The sequence below is a fragment of the Eublepharis macularius genome, chromosome 10 (assembly GCF_028583425.1).
Source record: "Eublepharis macularius isolate TG4126 chromosome 10, MPM_Emac_v1.0, whole genome shotgun sequence".
NCBI lineage: Eukaryota > Metazoa > Chordata > Lepidosauria > Squamata > Eublepharidae > Eublepharis > Eublepharis macularius.
The window spans coordinates 37,870,126-37,895,300 of NC_072799.1; the positions used below are offsets into that span (position 1 = coordinate 37,870,126).

Here is a 25,175-nt window from a genome sequence, read left to right on the forward strand (position 1 = left end):
GCTTTGTGTGTGTTTATGTCTGCAGGTCTTCTAGTGGGGCAAATGAGACCCTGAGTCCTGAACCAGGAAATGGAGACAACCATAATATTAAAAATAGCGAATATAAGGAAAGCACCACTCTGCAGATCAGAACAGCCATGCAGAGGCCCCCCATGGAATTGCAGATCACAGGGGCAACCAAAGAAATGTTCCAAACTGAGCAGCAAACTGCTGTGGTGGACTCTTCCATCACAAAACAAGAAAGAGAAACAGCACATAGTCATAAAATTCCTCCCAAAGTGATAGAAGCCCCGAAAGCCCAATTGATCAGTGTGCCGGCTTTCTCTGGAGAGACTGGAGAAAGGCCAGTTCCTACAGTGGAGTTGCAGTTGTCCCTCTCGCATGACAGACACAAAGGCAGCAGTGTTTCTGGTCTGAATATTCTGGGGGCTGAAAAGTACAAGTGTTCAGAAGCAGGATCCAACCTACAAGGTGGGAGCAGCTGGGTGACTTCGGCTCCCGCTGCTGAAAGAGACCAATCCGCCCAGTACTCAAGCCGAACATTCCATATTGCTCCTTACAAAGAGGTCCAAGCAGTCCCAGAAGCTGAGACAAAGGAACCATCTTTCACAAAAGTGGAAGTCATCCTAGACTGTTCCGATAGGGAGAAGGAGGCATCCAGGTCTCTGGCAGAAAAGGGGTGTGTAGATTCTCAAGTGGAAGGAGGGCAGTCAGAAGCACCTCCTTCTGTGGTCTCCTTTGGAATCTCATCTGAAGGCACAGAGCAGGGAGAAGACGACCAGCACTCTGAAAGGGAACATAACAGACCTCACAAACACAGGGCAAGGCACGCCAGTAAGTACACTGCATTGCTTGGGGTTTAAATTTCCTAATATATATTTCAAAGTGCAATTGCATGAATGTTAATACATAAACCTTAGGATTTCCCTAAGGTTTTCTTACTTCTCTATGCTCCTGTAAAACTGTTTAGTACAAGTCTATGTTTTTGATATTATTTTTTTTCTCCCAGATTTATTTGCTATAGGAGCTAAACGCATGATAAGAAACGCTTTGTATTATTGTTTTGTGAAACTGTGGCTACTTGTTTTCCACTTCTCACCAAAGGAAAAAAAATTCTCATACAATTTCTCATGCTCTACTAGGTTTCTGAGCAAAGACTTAAAAGTTGTTTTTTTTAAAAAAGCTAATACCAGGAGAGACAGCTTTGTTGAGCAAATCATTGCTCACTTTCATTGGCAGGCTTCTTTAAAAATACAAATGATGCTACTTCTATTAAAAGCTAGGAAGAATGAAAAAAAGGCATAGTACTGAGGCTTGATGATGCTTGCAGAAAGTCTGTTTGACAGACACCAGCATGTGTATTTTTGGCTAGTTATACGATCCTTTTAGTGTTGTAAGGCTTCCCCAGACTGTAAAGTGAACTTACTATTCCTTCCACCTTCCATACCTAGAGGTCAGGGCAAAATCTAATGAAGGTCTTTCATCTGAAATAAAGTAGATGAAAAAATAACAGCAGCACTAAAAAGGCAAACTCTAATGTTGGGTTCTCAAAGCACTTGTTTATCGATTTGTTTCTAGCGCTGGCACTTGTTCATTCATTCCTGACTATTTCAAGAATTCTGTCAAGGGATTTCATTGCAAAATGGCAACGGCTATACTGTCACACTGAGCTATCTTACGCAGACGGCCAGGATAAGCATGCTAACCCGTTGCTAATTCCTCTATAAGCATATTTTTAGAATGATAACCATTTGTAACGGCATGTGGATTAAGCTGTTACTTACGCTTAAAGTGTCTGTGTGTAATCCGCATATTTATGTCATATTAAATGGAGAATAAAAGAACAGTATGCATACTTTGCATTTTGGCATTGAAGCTAGCGGCAACTGTGGGGTTATGCCTGTCAAATTACACAGTCTGTTTAGAAAGTGGGGGAAGGGGGGGAGCTGCATCATTTGTGTTTTCATCTTTTTTATATATATTAAATGCCATAATGCAAATGCATCCAATGCATTTACATAATCTTTAACTTCTCTTAACCTTTGACTTCTCTTTAAAAGAAATGCATCCATTTCTAAAAATATAAGCATAGGTCATTATCCAAAGGGACTCTTTAGGTTTAGGAATGTCCATGCACTAGTATACGCCCAGAGGGATTTTTTCTTTCCTTGAACAGCAGGCTGCCACAATCACACCATATCACAAAATGCTTTAGAAACTCTCTTTGGTTTCAGAAGCAGTTTGCCATATGGCATGGGGACTACCATTTGAGAAATGTGTCCAAAGACTCTAGGTGCATGTGGAACTAATTGTAGGATTCTTTGGCTCCTGGTGAGTATCTGAAATTGATTTGACCATTCAAATCATACAGTGCAGTCCTAAACAGAGTTCAGTAAATTTAGAAGGCTGTAACCCTTTCAGAATGCACTGGTATTCCCTGGATTAGACCAGTCTTTTACTGTACAATCCTAAAAATACTTTCCGGGAAGTAAGCTCCATTGAATGACATAGGACTTGCTTCTGAGTAGATCTGCTTGTTCCTTTTTGGGTTGAGGGGGGGGGGATATCACATGGTTATGTTACAACAGACACCCTGCGATGCTTCAAAAGCAAAATAGGTAGCATCTCCCACGCTGAAAGTAAACAGGACTGCAAAAAAGCATATATAACTTTAACATTCAGACTAAGGACTACTTATCATGTTATGTGTTCAGAAGTATCTGAAGATGCATGTGTTTTATAGTGTGAAATTATTATTTGCCCAATACATGCATTTGTCCAAATTTGCTCAATTTCCAGATATTAATTACTAGCATTCTTATATTAAAGAATTAATGTATTCTTGCTTGCAGACATGAATGTACATATATGAAAATATTGGGGTAGGATACCACCAAGCTTTTCTGCTAGTAAAAACAAAATAGTTTAGGTTAAAGACTGTGGGACCTGCATGGACAAAAGCTACATGGGACGTGGCCTGTAGTCAGGAAGAGAATTGGCTGGATCAAGCTCATATTGTGTAAGGTAGTCCTTGTGAGGATTCTTTAAGAGGTGGTACAAGTTGGAAGTCAAGTTCCTATTTTCTGTTAAAATAAGAGTATTTGGCAGCCTGAATTTTCTTGGTTGAAAAAATATAACTGTTTATCCTTCACTTGATACTTAATTTTAGATTACACAATGATTTTGTTCTTCCCCAAAGATGTATTTTCTTTAAGAGTGGCCTGATTTAATTCAAAAGTATTGCTCTTTTTGATCCCAGCTTTTAAAATCTTGATTAAATAGAAAATAAAAAAACCACTTTGAAATCCCAATTATTCTTTCCATAGTATCTTAAAAATTGACCGTGCTAACAACAAAGTTACATTCAAAGTCAGACTATGTTTGAACCTTGCTAGAGGCAACTCATTTGAGTAAAAGCAACAAATTTAACTGAACTGAAGAGCTGAAAAAGCCAATCAAGATACTTCATGTAACATTAGTTAGTCAGTCTCAGAGTGTTTCTTGGGGCACGGCTTCTATGTGATGATGACATCACATCATACGTATTTCCTTCCTCCTCTGCCTCTTGCCCTTGGCAGTAGTGATGATTTGGGCCCTCCTGGATTGTCTACTTGGAAGAGCATGCTATGTACAATCGTCTCCATTGGCATGTATTGAGATTATCATGAAGAGCATGCTCTTCTAGTTCATTGTTTTGTGCGAAAAGAGCAACACAAGAGTGGAGCGCTGAATATATGCCAAAATCTTAGTAACTAAAAAGGGTGCTTGTCATTGTACGAATTCCTGTGATTTCTTGAAATGCAGCAGCAAAATTACTCAGCATGCTATAAGGTAAGAGAGGACACTGTTGGTCAAGATCCAGATAGCCACTTTGTGGACTTTTTTTTGCTTTGAACAATGCATGCCACGTTTTTGAAAGTCCACTCGGTTACAACAATAGTTTATTAGGCATCATGGGAAGTTGCTGTTTGAGAAATACAAGCCCAAAGCCTCCTTTGGGCATGTGGAAGGGACTGTGCAGTTTTTGCATGCTGTCCTACATTATTTTTTCCTGGCATAATTCAAAGACCCATTTCGGCAGTTCATTTACAAGATATTCAGTAGTTTCCAGCAGTTATTTTCCACACTACCAATAATACCTTAACAGCACGATCCTAAGCAAAGTTACACCTTCTAAGCTCATAGACTACAACAAACCCTTCTAAGTTCATTGACATAAATGGACTCACATGTGTGTAAATTCTGTTTAGCGTTGTACTATAACTGGGTCTGCTTGCTCCCTTTGACCCTGATCTATTTGTCTCAATAGAATCATATCTCACTTGTTATAAAAAAAGATATAAATGGGAGCAGCATGTAGTAGTAGCAGTGGCAGCAGCTGCGGCAGTCCATGGTACATATTAATGAGCTTCAAACTACAGGTTTTTTCTGCATGTCATAATGTTGCGCAACACTCACAGATTGCAGGCGTCTTCATGGCGCACTTTATGATGTCATCGTGCCATGATCCCATTTTCATGGCGTGATGATGTCAGAAATTGCGTCCTGAAGACGCCCTCGTTCCATGAATGTTGTGCGATGTTAGGATGTGCGGAAACAACCACAATCCTGTGCAGAGTTCTTTTAATATAAACTCATGGGAATGACTGGGAATATAGTAACACTGCCTAGGATAGTCATTTAAATATATATCCTGCTCTTTCCCAAATGCGCAGCATATATAATTGATCTTCTGCCAGGCCGAAAACATTAAATAAAAGATATTGTCTTTAAAAATAAATTCTACAAGTTTGTGTATCTCCCCTGTCAAACTGAAACTGTGTATTTCAGGGGTGAAATATTCACCCCTGAAATACACTCTTCATTACAGGAGTTAGTTACACAATTGAGACTAAAAGCTAATCTTGTATTTCTTATATGAAATTACTGTATTTCACAATGCATTTGGAAAAAGACCTCCAGATAAAAACTGTCTAAAAAACTATCTTTGTGAATGCCTTTTCAGCTAGTGTTTCAATGAACAGTTTATTCATATGACTTAAGGAAGCCAATTATCCTATCAGGATGTGCTCTTGTGCAGATGAATAGATAAAATTTCAGAACTCTTCTTGGAGCATATATGTCTAAATAAACATCTATATTATGTATACATCTAGGCAACATAGCTGATTTACCTCTTGTCTTATATGGGCTTATATTTGTACACAGACAGTAACAGATATGCAACATCAAAAGTTCATGTAAGTTGAGCTAGCAAATCTGTAAGAAAAATTTTGTTCAAAGAATGTCAGTCAGGGAGGAATGACTGTTATGGAATTTCTATCATGGTTGGAACTGTGGGAAAAGATTAATTTTAATGCCCTGCCCATGCATCTTTGCATAAGGGAGTATTCCAGCCCCGGAGAAAGATTTAGTATTGCTCTCTTGAATCCCAAATAGCTGTTGTGCAGCTCTGGTTAAAATCACTCTCATGTTACACAGGGCTTTGTGTACTGATATATGCTCTTTAATCTTTTTCCACAGGGCTCAGACGAAGTGAGAGCCTGTCAGAAAAGCAGGTGAAAGAAGCCAAGTCTAAATGTAAAAGCATTGCCCTGTTGCTGACAGCAGCTCCCAATCCCAACTCCAAGGGGGTGTTGATGTTCAAGAAGCGTCGCCAAAGGGCCAGGAAATACACTTTGGTCAGCTACGGCACTGGAGAGCTAGAGCGGTACGAGGACGACGGTGAAGAATTTGAGGGCGAAGAAGAAAGTGAGAGAGATAACACTTTTGAAGTGACCTTACTTGGCACGAGTGAGTCAGAAATAGATGAAGATTTATTTTCTGACCTTGACAAAGAAGACCGGATTGTGACATTTGACTGGGACGCAGGTCTACTTGAGGTTGAGAAGAAACCAAAAGGTGTGGACGAGATGCAGATGCTTCCAGAGAGCAAAGGCAAAGGGGCACTCATGTTTGCCAAAAGACGGCAAAGGGTGGATCAGGTAACAGCTGAGCAAGAGGCAATGAAGATGCAGGGCGTGTATAGCACTGAGCAACACCGAGAGGCTACCACAACAGAGAACGCTCCCAAAATTAGCTCCTCCTCATACCAGGTAAAACAGGCAGAAGCTTCTAGAATCCAGAGCCATGTGAGCAAGAGCTACATAGAAGTGAGCCGCAGTCATGGAACAACAATACAACAAAATGGCCTTGGGGGAGCCCCTGAGGCAAACATGTTATGTCAGTCTTCTGAAGCCCTTAAATCTGCAAGCTTAAACCGAACAGCCAAGCCTTTCCTGAATATACAGAACAGAGCAGCAGCAGCACCATTTTCACCCACCAGAAGCATGACGAGCCCTCTCTCAGACCTTCCTGCACCACCTCCTTATACTTCAGTCAGCCCACCACCTGAAGCCTTATATAGAACTGCTTTGACTCCAGTTGCCAACACAGCTCAGCCGGCTTTATGGTCTCCAACAGAATCCACAGAGCAGATTGCATCCAGGGATGAAAGGATTGCAGTGCCTGCCAAAAGAACTGGAATATTGCAAGAGGCAAAGAAAAGGAATACTGCCAAGCCTATGTTTACTTTCAAAGACGCTCCCAAGGTGAGTCCTAATCCTGCCCTTTTGTCTCTTGTACAGAATTCAGAAGGCAAAAAAGGTACAGCCACTGGCTTTGAATCTGGTCCTGAAGAAGACTACCTCAGTTTGGGAGCAGAGGCCTGCAATTTCATGCAAATCCAGGCAGCCAAGCAAAAGGTGCCTCCTCCAGTTGCTCCCAAACCTTCACTAAAGGTTTCTCCTACTGACACAACACCCATTTCACCAGTCTGGTCACCTCCAGCTGTTGCTGTTGCTGTTGCCCAGCTGCCTGTTTTTCCAGCTCCAAGATCACCTGAAGTAGCAACTCCAGCTCCTGTCAAAACAACAAAACCTGCCTATTCGCCTCCACAGCCCCCAAGTACTCTTAACTTAGCTGGTCCTTTTAAAGGGCCTCAAACCGCTGCATCACACCAAAACCATACACCAAAAATGACACCCACCACACCCCTTGGAAACACTGTACTTGCAGGAGGAGTGGGGCCAGCTTTTGAGATGCCCCCAGCTTTGAGTGGAAAAGGAGCACAGCTATTTGCCAAAAGACAATCACGGATGGAAAAATATGTGGTGGACTCAGAAACTGTGCAGGCCAATATGGCCCGGGCATCATCACCAACTCCATCTTTACCAGCTTCCTGGAAATATTCATCTAATGTTCGAGCTCCGCCGCCTGTGGCTTATAACCCCATCCAATCCCCATCTTATCCTCCTGCTGCTACCAAACCACAGTCAAAATCACCCGGCGTTGCCAAGACTACCAAGAAGAAACCAAAGAAAGCACTTAGTTCTTTGGAAGTTATGAAGCACCAACCATACCAGCTGAATGCATCCTTATTTACTTTTCAGCCTCCTTCTGATAATAAGCAACCGGCAAAGTTTGACTCAGTGCCTGCTTCCAAACAAGCATTACCTTCAAGATCACTTAATGCCGGTTCACCAGCTAATGTCAGAGCATCTTCAGTGTACTCTGTACCTGCCTACAGTTCACAGCCTTTCTTCCAGGCAAATGCCTCTAGCCCTGTAATTGAGTCCTGTGGATCAACAGGCTACCCTACTTTTCTGAAGCAAGAACCAGCTGTATCTTCTTCGTTTACCACTCCAAAGCCAAAGTTTTCAGCCAAGAAAGTCGGTGTTACAGCACAGGTGTGGAAACCATCAACCATTGAAGAGTAAAACTTAGAGCTACAGTTCAGTGTCCACTTTGCTTGCAATGAATTGTTTGCAGTGGTGATCTGGCACCCAAAGTGATCCTCAGCTTACTTAATAATATTCAGATATATCACATGATATCTGGGTCCAAAAAAAAAGCTTAAAAATTTAAATGAGTCAAAAAGAATATAAATTTGAGATGACACTTATTTAGGCATGCAATCATCTTTAATACATGTGCAAACACAGTGTCTTAAAATGGACATGTGCCACTCAAAATTAAGTAAGCAGGATACTAGGTGTTAGTGCTTCAGTACACACACACACATTGAAGACTGTTCCTATATTTCAACAGTTAGAATTTAGCTTTCACAGGGGTCTAGGGGGAGGAAAGGGGAGATGACAGCTTTCTGATGGCCAAAGGGGTCGAGTACAATCAACATCACAGTGAATGATATTAGCTTTTTAAAAGTGCCTTCTAATATCACAGTCTTCTGAGAATATTGTGTTCAAAATATGCATAAAGTACTGGGTCCAAATTGGCAGTTTGGGAAGGCTTTCCATTTCTATATCTGCAATTTGGACATGGTGAAGTCATAATAAGCAACCCTACCTGGAATCTCAAGGCTTCAGATTGACCTCTCATATAATCACTACGGTCGCATGGTTGTATTTTGTGCAATCCCAAGTCCTTATTAACCACACAAAAATAATGTATCCAAATTAGCACTGACGGTCAGCCTCTAGTTCTGTACTCTTGGGATTCCATTGCAGAACTAGGTCCTTAGAAGGTAAATTGGCACCTCAGCTGTGAGCCACGATCACAAATGACCTCTTTTACTTCCCCTTCCCCATGATAGGTGCCAGTTGGGGATAAGTGTTACCGTGTTTGGAAGAAGGAAGGTTTTTGAGCGGCTTAGGCAGGAAAGGTCAGAAATTTCCAGTTTTTAGGAAATGCTGCTGACCTCCTAAATGCTAGTAGAAAATGCAGAATCATGGGAGAAAGACGAGTAGAACTGTTGAAGAGCCAGAGAATAAGCTGGATTCTACAGGTGTGGATATGGTGCAATATGTTCTCGTGAAAACATAATGACTAAAAACTGAAGGGACATGTCCTTGAAACCAGTTTTGCAACCAGATATGTATGTGCCTTATAAATAACTGTCTAATGACATGCCATGATTCCTGACCTCATCTTTCTGCTGATCACTCGGGCACATTCTCGTTTTCACTGTGGGCTTTCCAATCCTGCTTCTTCCACTGGTATTTCTTTTTACTCTGTTCCTGCTGTTTAACTTTGCTTTTAATTAATACGCTGTGGACCAGGAGGATCAAGACACTGTTACCATACCATGTTCTGTTGAGTTTCCAGAGCTAAGATTCTGCCCGTTTTATTAAGGTTGTGATTCAAAAGAATGATATTTGTCATGCCCAGTATCTCTCTATTGTCTATGCTGTACTTTTAAACCATGGTGTCTAAACATACACCAAATAATTGAATGCAGATTAGTTCATCCTTTTATCAAAGCTATGGTTCACATAATTTGGTTGGTTAAAATGGTTGAGCAGACTTTCCCCGTTCTTTTACAGGAAATCTAGAATGTTGACTTTAATATGCGTTCACAGTATGAGATTACTGCAGCTAAAGCAGCCCAATGAATAGATGACATGAATTAATTTAAGATTAGGAGAATTCTTGAAGGGAATGCAGATAAACAGCAAGGTAGTAGAGTCACAGCTAGTATAAATCTATAGCTAGAGACAGACAAATTCTCTCCAGTCTGGTTTGAAAATAATGTAGACAAATTGGACTGTTTATCTAGAGCTCCAAACTTTGTGTAGATTATTTTGGATATTTGAAATACCACCCATATCTCTTAGATGCTTCTAGGTCTTGGTATAAAGCAACAACATTAGCCCTGCAAACTAGGTCTTGGTGGCTCTAGAGCCAACTGTGACCTTAATGCCATGCTTTGGGTCGTCCTCTTTGGTCTAGTTGCTCAGGTACAGAGAATGTCCAAGAGAGCCTGAATAGTGATAAAGCAGCCTAATGTGAAGATCCATCATTTTGAATTTCTTTGGAATGGTAGCTGAACTGTGATGGTAGTGGTATACTTATGATCCAGATCGCATAAACAGTTACCACTTGAGTTTCCAGGCCTAGAGTAATGCAAGAAGGACACATGCTGGAGCACTTAAGCTACTCAAGTCATGTTGGGATGAGCCCTTAAATTAAAAAAAAAAACACTCTTATTTGAATCGTACTCTAGTGCTCAATATTCAGAAGCATATTATATGTTAGTGAAAACACTGCCACATCTCAACAGGCCAGTTTAGGAAGTAAAAATTACTTCCATTCAATGTGATCTCAGGAATATATTCACAGTGAAAGTGCAATGTATGGCCTGATCCGTATACAAATACATTTGCAGCTTTTTGCCATCAATTTCAAATGTTATGACAGCCAAAAAAAAGTGCTATCATGATCACAGTTTTTGTGAGGATGCCATGGCTTCATTTGTTAAAAGACCATTTGTCTATATACAGATGCTATAGACACACAAGCAGTTGAGAATAGCCTTGTCTGATCTCTTCAAGAACATTTAAGACTATGTGAGGTATAATTGTAAGCAGGGCTTTTTTTCAGCTGGAACGCGGTGGAACGGAGTTCCAGAACCTCTTGAAAATGGTCACATGGCTGGTGGCCCCGCCCCCTGATCTTGAGACAGAGGGGAGTTTAGATTGCCGTCCGCGCCATGGCGTGGAGGGCAATCTAAACTCCCCTCTGTCTCGAGATCAGGGGGCGGGGCCACCAGCCATGTGACCGTTTTCGCCAAGGGCAACCCACTGAGTTCCACCACCTCTTTTCCCAGAAAAAAAAGCCCTGATTGTAAGGTATGAAAAGGCAGGTCCGTCTCAGAAATAAAAAATGTGAAATGCACCTCACAGTGGCATGCACTTGAGAAACATTTGAGATAACTGAAAGCTAAACTACACAAGACAAATTACACGAGGATGCTCAAGTGAAGGGAGATCCAATGTTAGCTGGGAAGTGTAGTTTGAATTTCACCTCTCTCTACAGAGCTGGCAAAGATCTCTCCTCAGAGGGTTTGTTAATATCACCTCTCTACAGAGCTGCCAAAGCTTGCTACTCAAGAGAGTTTGTTCATTTCCTCTTTGCCTCCCCAAAGGCTCTGTCAATGATTAACAAACCCTCTGAAAAGCGATCTTTGCCAGCTCTGTAGAGAGAGGTGAAATTCAAACTATGCTTCTTGGCTAACATTGCGTCTCCCTTCACTTGAGTGTCCTCATGTAATTAGTCTCATGTAGCTTAGTTCTGAGCCACTGTACTTCTATAAAATAAGTGTTCCCTAATACAGAGACCTTACCCAAGCCCATGGAAGGGACAGGAGATGTGGTTCAGTGGTGGATCATCTGTTTGGCATGCAGAAGTCCCTAGATCAATCCCTGGCATTTTCAGTTTAAAGGATCATGTGATGTGACCACTACCTGAGACCCTGGAGAGTCACTGCCAGTTAGAATAGACAATACTGATCTTGATAGACCAATGGGCTGACTAAGTCTAAGGCAGCTTCATATGTTGTTGTGTGTGTGTAAATAGAATGACTCTCATCGAAGGGCATCCTGGACATGCTTGCTTATAAGCAGACCTGTTAAATCCAAAAAGGTTTTCCTCAAGGATCAGAGTGTTAGCTGGTTATAGAAGAGGTTTCGTTGACTAAATTAGTCCATATTCGGAATCAAAGGTACACATTGTAAGAAACCATCCAATTATGCATAGAAATGTATATAGAGATTTCTTTTGCAACACAACTTACCTAAGGATATATGGTATCAATATTTTAATCCTCTTGAGACCTTTCTGTTTTTTTCCAATTACAACCTGCTGTAATTTTTCTCTTATTAAAATTGTCTCTTTCTTCTTTACTTGTTCTTTTACTCTTGTCTTTGGTTTTATGTATTTTATCTGAAACAAAAATACAGCTTAAGTTTCTTTCCCTTCCTGTGTCACAGAGAGCCTGAAATGTATCGATCAGCAGCCCTGTTAAATCCAAGTTCTTGATCCTAGAATCTATTGAAAGCAATCAAACTTTAAAAGGCATAAGCACAGTATTTAGGACTGATATCATAGGTGGCTGATCTAGCAAAAAGTGTGCTCAAAAATCACATGGAGAGTGGGCCCCCACCTGACCTTTTATATTGGTCTTTGGAATTACAACTGGAGGTGGGGGGGGGGGGAAGAGAAGAAAGAATTCCCAGTGATGCCGCCTCTTCTTCCTAAGCATTCACCAGGAGACCAAGCGTTCCAGGCAGCACCTTTAGGGAAAGATTAAGAGAGCAATCCTAAGCAGGTCTATTCAGAATACTACTCAGGTGTTCTTAATGGAGCTCAGCTTACTCTCTGGAAGGTGTCCTTAGGATTGCACTGCCTAGGGACTATTCTTTCATAAGTGCAATTCTTTTCTCTTCAGCTTACCTTCTGTTTGTAAAATATCTTAAATTCTGAGCAGAGAATGATGTCTCAGTGCTGATGCCGTATCATTTTGATAACATCTCAGGTGTGTCATTTCTTCCCGGTCTGGTCACTGAAGGTTGACTAGAATTGGCCATGTTTCTGGCATCGCAGAGTTGCCGACATCATCCTGTGATGTTTCTTAGGGTCTGCTCCTTGAGAATTCTTCAGCTTTGGGTAAGGACAGTGGATCCCAGCATATCTAGCTGAACTGGATTAGGAAATGGGTAGATAGGTTTGGATCTGACAAACTCTTGGTAATGTGAAGGAAAATAAATTAGTTTGGCCTGGTTTGTACAACTATTTTTAATGTGCAGTTCACCAATTCTCAGAAAAAGTGAATGTGTTGGATTTACTTTTAAAATCTTTGCATGAGCCAGAAATTTCTTCTGAATCAACATGTTTGGGTGCTGCACAAACAAAACTAGACAACAGGGCATCAGACCTTAAAAGAAAGGCCCTTTTTAAAATAACTTTCCAAGCTGTCTTCTTTAGAAAGAGGATTTGTATGTTCTGCTATTCTATTGCTTCTTAAAGAACTGTGCTGTGGCACCTACTCATTGCCGTGACACGTCAGGGAAACCCTGTCCCTCTTCCAGTCTTGAGAAGAGAGTTTTGAATGCTTTTCATTTTTAACTCCACAGGGAATGGGTTGCAAAGGGAATTGGTAACAGAATACAGAGCCTCTCACCTCTTGTTCAAATATGGCCCAGGGCAGGAATGACTGAAAGCCACGACCAGCTGCCGGGTGACCTCAGTGGATGGAGACTGTCAATCCAATTTAAACCGAGCCGTTTCTCTCACACCAAACCACAACTCCCAAAAGCATTAACCGGAATGCTTATCAGACGACTCGGAAGGCCAAATAAATATATTAGCAGATGTGAAAATAATTCTGTGCTTAATTCTGTGTAGTCATACAGTAATAGAGCTGTTCCTCCAAAAGGCATCTAGTCCAGCCTCAGCACAGTCCAGGAAATTCACAGCTACGTTCCCAGTCTCCCAGTGACCTCCCCCCCACCCCGCGCCCAGCTCAATGCCTAGAAGAAGGCACATCTCAAAATATACCTTAGCATTCAGGTTTTCAAATCATTTAGATTTTTGGAGGAAAGAACAGGACAAAAATGAGTTAACAGAACTAGTAGAATGAGGAGGGATGGGAGCATATCTGGAAAAGCTGTGTAGGGCACATTCCCTTATAACCGCCCTACATAAGCATTATCAAGATTTTGAACATTATCATGTGGCTAGAAAGACCCAGCATGGTGGCCACGTAGAGCCAGTGTGATGTAGTGGTTAGAGTGTCAAAGGATCTGGGAGACCCAAGTGTGTGAATGCCTACTTTGCCATGGGAACTGGCTGCGTGACCTTGGGCCAGTCACATACTGTCAGCCTAACCTACTTTACAGGACAGTTGTGAGGATAAAATGGAAGAGAGGAGAACCATGTAAGCCCCCTTGGGTCCCCATTGAGGAGAAAGGTGTGGTATAAATAAAGTAAATAAATTGCTATTTTCTTAAATACAGAACCTACCTTCTAGATGCCAGTTTCCACATCTCATACCATACTTGGTACTTCAGTGGTGATGCCTCCCACTACATAGCCACAGAGTACAAGGAGCCCTGTTTATGCCCTCATCCCCTTTTGATAAAAGGTGATCCAAACAACTTCTCTCCTCCACACTTTATGCAAGCAAACACAGGAGTTCACATGGCACTTGCTGAATAATATGAATACACATTTGTAGTGATAAAGAGCAGCAGGACTCTAAAGAGCCAGGTTTGATTCCCCACTCCTCTGCTTGAAGCCAGCTGGGTGACCTTGGGTCAGTCACAGCTCTCTTCGGGCTCTCTTAGCCGTACCCACCTCACACTTTGTAAAGTGCTCTGAGTGAATGTTAAGTTTTCCTGAAGGACAGTGTAGAAATCTAATGTTGTTGTTATGGACTTCAGTTTGAAAAACCTGAACAAGGCTGTTATTGACATGACGTTTTGGGGGTCATTAATTCATAGGGTTGCCTTAAGGTGGAAGTGACTTGACAGCACATAACATATGGAGTGGGAAGCATTTCTGTAAATAAACCCTTTCCCATTCCTTTCAAGTGAGAGAATTTATCTGCATTTCTAAACTTGAAAACTTCCAATGTTTTGAGACTGAAGCCAGCCTGCAGGGCAGCCATTTTGTCATGACATTCACTACCTGTCCTCAAAGTTTTAAAAAATGCCCATAATTCAACAAGGTTGGGAATTCTGATTCCATAGCAAGACAAAGTACCAGTACAGAGCTTGCTGTTGTACCTGGCCTCGGCAATGCAAACCTTCGCCAGGCTTCTCATCATTCAAATACCTCATCTCATGCTCAGGGGTATTTTTATATCTATTGTTCTGAACAATCTGGTGGTCAGATTATCAGTAGTACTGCAGCTAGGAGCACACAGGCTAGCAACTACTGCATTTTGTTGCATCGGTTTATCATCATCATCAAAGAAGAGAGCTTCTTCCACTCATAACAATGGGGGTGTGGGAGATAGTTTATAGGAGAAATCAGCAAAACAACTATGATTAATAAATGTATTGATATGTTTATACAAAGTCAGCAGCCATTTCAAAGGCTTGAATTATAAAGCAAGATCGGCTGGATAATGTCTAAGCATAGGGGCAGTGTAAGAGTTTTATCTAGATTGCTAGTCTTTGAATGGTGGGTCAGGGTCTGACTTTAGCTGACTTGCACCAACTGCACCTCCATCATCTATTTTGCTCTCGTTTGCAAAATGAGAGAAAGGTAATTGCAAGACACGAGGGATGACAGGGGACCCTTTGTCTCAATAGTTGTACAACTCAAGTGATTTTAAGGGCTGCAGCTTTGCTCACTCCTGCACACTGAAATTCCATTTGTTAAAGGATCAGGAAGCCTGTTTTCCATCTTATCCTGCTAGAGAGAAAAGGAGAAGACGGATCTATGCAGAAATTGATTTAAACTTGATTACGTGTTGTGGGTTGAGTCTTGCTCTGAGAAAGCTGAAGCCCACTGGCTAATTATAAACTCTTTTATACATAATGATATAAAAACAAACAGAAAGCAGAGTTCCAGTTGTGGATGGATCCCAAGAACGAGGTGTAGATTGACCATCTCCTTGTGGTATTATCAGGGAAAGATTGCAAAGAAAATTATATATTGGATTTAAAAAGCTAGGAAGGTTTCAGAACTTCAAAAATGTATCAACACTGTATACAAGAAATCATGTCCTTTGCAAGCACTGAAAACCTGCGCATGAGAGAGAACTGCTTACATGCAATATCCAGAACCTTGCCTGAACAAGCTGCCTGGATTACAGAGATGTTCAGCTGTTCCAGTTTCTCAGAGAAGATTCTCCCTGCATGTTCTGAAAAGGTGAGAATGCCAATGATGAGACAATGGTACTGGTTCCAGGAACAACTCTGGAAGATCATTTTTTTTTCATCATGCGTTTCAAGATTCTGTTGAATTATGACTGAGAGACATATAGCCCTCTATATAGCCTGTTTTTAAAGTTAAATGCTGTTGTTCTTAAAGGCACATCCTGCATGTTCTCCTGTCTCACTTTAGAGATCCCAAAGATTTAATTAATTGTTTTTCTCTTATGGTTTTCTCTTTCAGAAATCTACCAATCAAATTGCTAGCTTTTATAGAACAATCCCAATCACAGTCACACCTTTCTAAGCTCTTTGATTTCTGTGGATTTAAACTCCATTTAGGATTGTGCTATTCCTTTGTATAGCAGAATTCTGCCATGCACCCCAAGACAGCATTACACACTCCATCTATGCTGCTTCTAAATTCCAGAAAACAGGTGACTTGATAACAAGCTTTATGGGTTCAAACTAGTGTTAAGAGGGATTTCTCCCTGAAATCCAACAATCTGTTTATTTTTTAGCAATTTGGAGTCTGTTTCAAATCAGTTCCTTTTTGATGAAAAGAGAAATTCAAAGAGCAGAGGGAAAGAAAGGGAGGTTTGTCAGATTTCAGAGGTAGGCAACGCCTTTTCTGCCCTCCTGGTACAGCATCCTAAGGTGTGCTGCCATCATCATCATCATCATCATCATCATCATCATCATCATCATCATCATCATCATCATCAAAACCCACCTCAGCGGAGGCTGAAGTTACAAAAGGTGCAAAGAGGTGAAACTGAAACCTCTGAAGAGAAATTAGAGACAAATTGTCATTTTGAAGGAGCAGAAGAGAATAAGAGTTGGTTCTGATGAGCTGAATAATGGCTATATAAAACAGTGACTTTCTGAAAAAGAAATATTACACACACACACCCCGACAATGCTAGTTCCTACCCTGATGTCATGTGTGATGCTACTGTGCTCTGCACATGAGAAAGATACAGTGATAGCTCAGTAAACATCTTGTACTCCAGCCCCAAATCACAAGAGACTTGCCTGCTGAAGAAGTATTTTTATTACAATTTTCCAGAAGAGGACTTTGCTTCCACGGATCAAGAAAACCATTTGAAAGCATGTGGCTACAGTGAATTTTAGATGCTGACAATAGGTTGGGTCCAGACTCCAGACTAACTTTTCTATTAATGGAAGGGGTGATTTTCACCGATTCCCTTTTCCTGCTGCAGAGTCTGGATTTGGCCCTCATGCTGTTCCTGGGGGAACTTCAGGACAAGAGGGCTGCAGCGGCAGAAGGACCGTTCTTTTCTGCTGACAAAAGGGCCTTGCAGGATCAGGAAGCTGAATCTGGATCCAACCCAATAGCTTCCCCAAGTCTTACTTTGATTCACTGGATAGGTGGATTAACTGCTAGGAGTATTTCTACTTATATATTTGCTTTCTTTTGGCAGAGAAGTTATTTGCTTTGACAACAAGTCACAAGGCAACAAGTCCACAAAGAAATTCTTCTCTGCTTGCAGTTCAGTTTTCCTTTGCAGCTCAGCATGTTGTGACTAGGCACTATTTGGCCCGCTAAGGAAACCTGCACATGCAGTTGTGGGTTTGCCCGGTGGCTCAAAAATCCCCTCTCCAGACCATTTCAAGTCAGGAAGTTGGGGGGGGGGGCAGAAGCCCCTGCGCCTCATGTGTGAGTCATGATCCAAATAGAGCACTGTGCATGCAGGAAGTGAGAACCCCCCCCCCTTTCATTGGGAGAACCAAAGCCAGCCACCCTCTTTCAGCCAAACCTACTTCATGGGTTTCTTGTGAGGATATAGTGGAACAAAGGAAGGAGGAGGAATGAACATGGAATAGGCAGATGCTCGTGTTGATAACGTTACTTTAGGGTGCCTAGTAAATAAGCCTGCAATTTTTTAAATCTTTTACAGAGCATGATTACTCAAAGTGCTTTAAAATCCTTCGTCATTTCCACAACTCTTTGAGATAGTTCACTATGATTCCCATCCTACAGGTAGGGCACAAAGGACTGAGAGGTAACTAATGCTCAGAGCTGAGTTGAGATTTGATGCCGGTGTTGCCAAAATAGCAAGTTCATTTGACCTGTGCGGTTTGCCCAAACAACAACACCAGACTGGAGAACATTGAAGAGAAAAGAATTATTCCAGGAATAAATAGGCTATAGAGTATTGGTACTGCGGAAGCTCTGATCCCATCCCAAAATGGCAGGGGAATCTTTTATACCTTGTTTTTCTGAGGCAAAGCCTCTATTCTTTGTCTGTTTCTCAACTCTGGGTGGAATTTTCCCTCCTTGCTTATCTTACTGGTCCTAACTGGCTGTTTTCTGCTTCTGCAGTCTTCCTGCACATTCAAGGCAAGGCAAGCTCAGCTACCTCAAATTGCATGTGGGCAATATGGCAGTTTTTTCTTGCTTGTAACACCAGGGCTTCTGTGTTGGCACTCTTTCCTCTGGGGGAGGATCCCTCTGGAGAGGTCCACAAACACCTGAATTCTTCATCAAGACTAATTGGTTCGATATATAACTTGGAATTATTATTTTTTTGCTCAAAGTAGGTTAGTTGTAATAATTGATTTAAAAGTACAGTTCAGGGATCAAAACTGGTTTGTGTAAAATTATCATGTAAAGCCATCATTTTAAACAGAGGGCCAGGGGTAGGGAAGTCTTTCTTTTGTTTTGCCTATGCACAGTTTAAGAGTCCTTAGTCTTGCATAGTCTATTGGTTAATGTAGAGGCCAAATTCTTCTTCATGACCCTGCCATGCGGCACTCGTGAGACATCAGTACAGTTTTAATTGAGGCTGCCAGCTGGCCAGGAAAAAAAATTGTCCTGTCCCTTTAACATAAGTTCAGTGAGCAGAAATGGACATTTGATGCTTCCCATAGCATGAAATTAAAGAACATCACCAGCTAATTGTTTTGGATCAAACCAATATTAAAGGGGCACATAAAGGGACCAGTTTAAAAGTTAGCAATCCTAGTTTTAAAGCATGAGGTCCATAGTGAGTACTGAGCTGCATAATTCATATCCTCTGTGATTGTCACAGGTGTAGGCAAGCACAAACTTCCAAAGTGAGCAAGCAGCTGGCCAAGCCAGGCCGCCAGTCAGGCTCCCGGTCATCATAGTCATCATTTAGTATTTATAGAAGTGCTTGGAGTTTTCGATGCACTGTACATGAATCAGATGCACAGGCCCCTGCTTACAAGCTCACATGTGTATAATCTCCAAACTAGAAAGACATAATGCAGTCCACTGTTTTCAACTCTGCATGGGATTGCATTGTCAAAGCAGAAATGAACAACCACTTGCTACATGTTCAAGAACTAAATGCTTCCTTCATGGTGGCCCTAGCTGCATGGCTTGTCTTGTCAGCTTCTTCAATCAGAACACCTCTGTATAGATTCTGGATAGCCACTACTGTCAAAGTAACAAAGACTGTGGTATTAGTGGTTACTTTGGTGTACAGCCAGACTCTACAATGAATCAGATATCTGTGTGGTAAGAAGTCCTCTGTGGAGTGGCTGTAGCCATTTATTTCTAGCTTTAATTGACCTTAGGTGACTAATGTCTGAATTAGATAGTGTTGGATCCCACAAACTTTTTCACTTAAGCTTTTCCAGTTTCTCTCCTTACTATAGAAAAGAGTCCAGTAGCACCTTTAAGACTAACCACCTTTAGTGTAGCATAAGCTTTCAAGAATCACAGTTCTCTTCGTCAGATGCATACATCTGACAAAGAGAGCTGTGGTTCTCAAAATCTTATGCTACAGTAAAGTTGGTTAGTCTTAAAGGTGCTACTGGACTCTTTTCTCTTTTGCTACTACAGACTAACACGGCTAACTCCTCTGGATCTGTCTCGTTACTATAACCCCTGTCCCATATAGTTTTTGTCTGTGCAGATCCTAGCAGTAAGATCAGGCCTGCCTGCAAGCGGCCCCAGTAATGTGGGAATGAGGCACCTTGGTCCTGCTGCCAGAGTCCTCAGATTAAGATCACCCCCGCTGCCCCACCATTGCCCCACCCTAGACAGCTGGTGGCACATACAAAATCAGAATAAGCACAAGATAACGAGACTGGGTTGAGTTTCTGAGGTAATTAATAGTGTTTTCTGAGACTTGGAATAGATGGGTGCAGGATATGGCTTTGCTGCGTGTCTTGGTTCTTTTATGTTTTGTTAATTTTAAAGAGATTGAGTACATGTCAAGGTGAGAATATTCAACTTTGGAAAGGTAGTTTGACACCACAGATTTTTACCTTTCACACATCTATGGGCAAATTAACCATGCTGGATCTTAAATCTGGCAAACGGGCTCTCAGGATACCATTTGTACATTGCATTTGTGGCAGAATGGAAGTGAAAATGGAAGGGTTGCTGATTCCTGGATGTTAGAGCTATATACGGATGCTAAGTGTGGAGCGGCCACAAGAAAGCTGTGATTCTGCATCTAATTCTTTCTCATGTTGTGGTTGTAGTTGTAGGTGGTGGTGGTGGTGTGTGTGTGTGTATTTGGTCTCTAAATGATGTCAGTTTGAGGCCTCATAATTGGTGTTGAGCCAAATCAGGGTACATCGTACAATCAGTTGTTTGTTTTTTTCGTTAACTACCAATTATGACCCTTCCTTTTTTGGTGATTTTTGTACCCATTTGCAACATGTTCTTGCTTATTCCTGCCCCAGTCTAGAGGAACGTGTTTAAAAAAAAATTGGAATACAAATTCAAATATGCATCCAAATTCACATTCCAATAAAAATAATCTGTGGATTCTGGATCCAGCAATATATTTCATTAGTTTCCTATTGTAATTTAACATAATCCAGAATAATTACATACTGTTGGTGATCTTATGCATTTCTGAATCCAAATATTATAAATTAATGATAATATTATTAGTACATTGTAACCAGTAATGTTCAGGATTTTATATTAAAAGGATCCAAAAGATTAAGCTGGTTTGCAAGAGGAGCTGAGGAGAAAAATGAAAAGCATTGATTGAAACCACTGATTGTTCAAATGATGAAGCCCTGGCAGGCACCTACGCTCCACCTGTTACCAAACGTCTTCAGTATCTTGTCGTCATCCACATGTGATATTACCATCCATCTCCAGAAGGTGGCAGTGGTAAATGCTTTTTGCTACAGAAAATAGGCTATTAGCTGAAAATAATTATAAAAGGAGATACGAAAATGAAATACACCGACCTATTACGTAACTATTTATTACGACAATCAAAGTTCATGATGAGTACAAAATGACAGGGCATATTGAAACCAAGGTTTTATACTGACTGCATGCAGATAAAGCTGTCTTTGCAAATTGTTTGTCTTACAGGTGAACATAATCTTTGCGCCCCCCCCCCGCCCCCTAAGTAGTCTCTAAGTAGTCTCTGTTTTTATAATAGAGTTTGATTTCTTCGTTGGTTTTTGTAAATGCTACTCACTCTTAACTCACAAGAACAGACTGAAATAAGGAAATGTTATGGGCATTTGTTTTCAAACATCGTAAGAACTTGAGGAGAGGTCAATCTAGTAACAGCAACATTTGATTTATATACCACCATTCAGGGCAACTTAATGCCCATTCAGAGTGGTTTACAAAGTATGCTATTATTATCCCCACAATAACAATCACCCTGTGAGGTGGGTGGGGTTCAGAGAGCTCCTAGAAACTGTGACTGACCCAAGGTCACCCAGCTGGCTTCAAGCAGAGAAGTGGGGAATCAAACCTGGTTCTCCAGATTAGAGTGCTGCCACTCTTAACCACTATACCAAACTGGCTCTTTTGCAAGAGCCAACCAGTTGCTTTGGAGGACCAACAAACAGTGCATAGAGGCCAAGGCCTGCCCCAGGGGTGGAATGGGAGGCAAAAATGGCCTTGGAAAAGGCAAGATCAGTGGAAGCTAGGGGTGGCTTGGCTAGTGAGGCCACCAGTAAAAGTCCCATTGGGCAGATAACCTCCCCCCTCCCAGGACCACCGTAGCCCCAAGCAAGGGTGGCTCTCACCCTGCCCAAGGGTGGGAGGTGTTGCTACTGCAAGCCAAACATCCTTTGACAGGTGCCACTGCTGACATCAGCTGGTGGCCCCAGCTTTGCAAGGGGCTGGCAGGAGCCTGGTTTTCCTCCTTTCTCTTTTCCAGGGAATCTCCACTCCCATTGATAAATAAGATTTGAAAAGGCTGAGGAAAATTTTATCATTCTTCCTGAGCAATTCAAAGGTCCCCTTAAAGTGGCTAGAGTGCTAGAATGAAAACGAAGGTTCAGTTCACACACTGAGTGATTCCACAAATGTTGGATAATGCACTTCCAATCCTCTTTATAGATCATTTGGAATTGATTTTTTCATGTGCGGAACAAAAAATCCACCTCAAACGATTGATAATGTGCATTGAAAGTTCATTATCCAACGTGTGCGGAATCAGCCACTATTCACACACAAAGTCCATGTGATAGACATATGGCTGCCACAAGAACTCTGGATCAGGCATGCATCTAAGGGCCAAGCTACAAGTGACGAATGACACTTGAACAGCAAGTGGATTGAGTGGAGTGCAAGTAAACAGGGAGAAATACACTTGCCGTTCAAGTGTCATTCATCACTTGTAGTTTCGCCCTGTGTGCTGTGCTGGGAAATCAGTTCCCAGGCCTGTGGAGGCCTGATGTAGACTAGGACTATGGAGAAGAGATGTGAAAAATCTTCTTCTCCACAATGGGGAGCCGCTATTTGCCCTTTTGGGGAAACCTACATGTAGTGATGGCTACACATAAGTTTCCACAACTGTGCAAGCAGAGGCTCCTGACGCCATTTCTGTTTGGTAATACAGTGTGAAGGAGCAAGGGTTTTTTTTTAATGCCCCTATTGGAGTGGAGCAGGTGGATATACTAAGGCAATACTTATGTTCTTAAGGAGCAAGGACTGAGTTCTGGAGTGTTTGCAGTTCAGGTGGTCTTTTTCATGTGCTTTTTCATGTGCTCAGAATTCTTCACCTGTAGCTCCAAAGTTATGCAAATAACTGTGGCTCAGAAAAAAGGCAAGGGGAGTGGGTAGGATAGGAGCCATTCTTCAACCCACACTGCTGTCCTGATCTAAATCAGACCCCTGCAGGCTCTAAAAAGCAACTGTTTCCCTGGCAGCTGCTGTGTGACTGCAGGAAAAGTGAATCAGGTCCGAGGAACCCAAACTCAACTCATTAAAAAGTGTCATGTCTCTCTACACGAGACATCTGACACATGAAGACCATGTGCCAGGAGATGCAATGTTAGCCGGGAAGGGTAGTTTTAAAAGACAGAACGGGCGGCAGGGCAAAGCCTTTGCTATATGCTGGAGCTGTGTGAAGGGGCTATGAAATGCCAGAAGGGACACTTCAGCCCATTATAACTTCACCAGATCCAAGCCCAGCTCTGGAAGGCAGCTTTAGCCCAATTCCATTCCTTGCTGCCCTCTGGTAGTGATCAAACACAGTTTTAGACTTGAGAGGTGAAATTGACAGAGCCTTGGAGGAGATGATGAAATTAACAAACCCTCTGAGAAGAGATCTTAACCGGCTCTGTCTTTTTAAACTACACTTCCGGGCTGACATTGCATCTCCCTACACTTGACAAACATGTGCCAAGGCGTCTCATGTAGACAGACTCATAGTCTGGCTCTTTGTCTCAAGGTTTTCTAGCATTCCCTGAACAAGAAGCAGGAAGAGTCTCTCAGTAGACTGGCCAATAGTTTTTGCCCCTAGCAACTGCTCTCTATTTCACATCAAACTAGCTTTACATGATAGTTTGAAATCCTTTGTTTCTGCGTGTCCTGCATTTTCTTCTTCATCCTGTTCCCTTCTTCCATCAAAGCCATGTCCTGCATGTTTACTCTTGAATTCATGGATCCATTGCATGAGACTTGATATTGCTTTATCTCCTGTCTGAACTTAATTCAGCCATGAACCTAGACCTCCAGATGTGACTTCCATAAATCTGAGCTGACATTTACAGACTATTGGGTTTCATGTGTTTTTAGAATCTGATCAAGCTTCATAACTATAATTTGTTAAATTTTCACCGGGGGAAAAAATCCTGTTTTGTCAAAAAAAAAAAAGTGATAAGAGATGGTTGAAATCACCACTGCACGGGGTGATAATATTTGAGTTATTTTTCACTATAGTTAAAGATTTTTTGGCATATATTAGTTCTCATGAGTGGTTATTTTTCTAAAATTAAGAAACTACATTTTATTTTATAATTATGACAATATAGGTTGCTAGCAAAACAGCCACCTGTTGTTAGGCAGAATTCTCTTTCATTGCTATTCGGCAAATGTAATAATACTAAAAGTTTTGTCATTTTTAGGAAAGAGATGGAGAACGGTCCCTATCGCTCCCCGGATGGCCACCTTCAACCACTTTGCAATCCATGTCTCCTGTTTCTCCTGTAACATTTCAGCCTGCTCCTGATTATTTTGGCAGACCACCTCCAGCAGTTGAGAAGCCTGGGAAGAGGCTGACTCCTTGGGAAGCAGCTGCTAAATCCCCTCTTGGCCTTGTGGATGATGCCTTTGGCCCTCAAACCATCCAAGAATCGATTGCTGCAAATGTGGTTTCAGCTGCTCGCAGGAAAACACTGCCAGCACCTCCGGATGACTGGAAACAAAAAGTTGCTTATCACCCTCCTGCCCCAAGTGCCCATACTAAATTGGCTTCATTTGGAAGAAGCCATTCGGCAGTCATATCCCCTGCAAAGAGCACAATGTCTGCCCCGAGCTCCACTTTGCATTGTGGCTCTCGCCTGCAGTATGCCTATTATGACCAACGAGCCCAAACTGATCCTGACATGGTGTCCATGGATTCCAGGTCTGATTACGGTTTGTCAATAGCTGATTCCAACTATAATCCGTATCCAAAGGGATGGAGGCGCCAAACATGAAAAACAAAAAAGACCATCTTAGTTTTCTTCCTTGTAGTTATGCAAGTCAAATAGATGTAAGATGAACTGAATATGGAAAGTGGTCTGTGGATAGGTTTTTGTTGGCCTAACAGTGTCTTGGCTAAAGAGATCAGGTTTCCTGGAATTGAGCACATTGTCCATGTCTCTAAGTTTTCCATAGTACAATAGGTTCTGTTTTCATCGAGCCTTCAGTTTTTATTTTTTAGGTCATCCTCTGTTAAATTTATGTAACAATCACAGAGCGGTTGCTTCTATAAACAGAAGATTCAGTTGCAAAGACTGCAACAATGGAAGGACTTGAACATTTGTATATTTCCTAATGAGCCCTTACCAAGAATGTAATTCTAGGGCGCGGGGGGGGGGGGGGGGAGTTCCTTTTAATTTTCTAACCCCAACAAATCATAGCTGATTAAAAGTTCAGCTTTATGCTGGATGTTCTTTATTGTTTTGGAACTCGCTAGTCTCCTCTGGCGTCAATATCATCACAAAATAAAATTTTAGTTGAAGTATTTTTATTTTTCCAGTAAAATAAACAGGTTTCTGTTTAGCTGAGGGTGACAAAAATGTAGTTTGTCCTTCCTAAAC

At 41.6% G+C, this 25,175-nt stretch overlaps 1 protein-coding gene across 1 annotated transcript in view; it reads left to right on the forward strand.

Annotated features, from left to right (window-relative positions):
* Positions 1–24,759, forward strand: part of SYNPO2 (synaptopodin 2) — a 135,480-nt gene extending 110,721 nt beyond the window's left edge. Inside the window, exons 3-5 of the mRNA XM_054989906.1 lie at positions 26–834; positions 5,524–7,727; positions 23,997–24,759. Coding sequence (XP_054845881.1) covers positions 26–834; positions 5,524–7,727; positions 23,997–24,569 — 3,586 coding nt within the window. The 3' untranslated portion in view covers positions 24,570–24,759. The remainder of the gene's footprint in view (positions 1–25; positions 835–5,523; positions 7,728–23,996) is intronic.
* Positions 24,760–25,175: the final 416 nt, after the last annotated feature.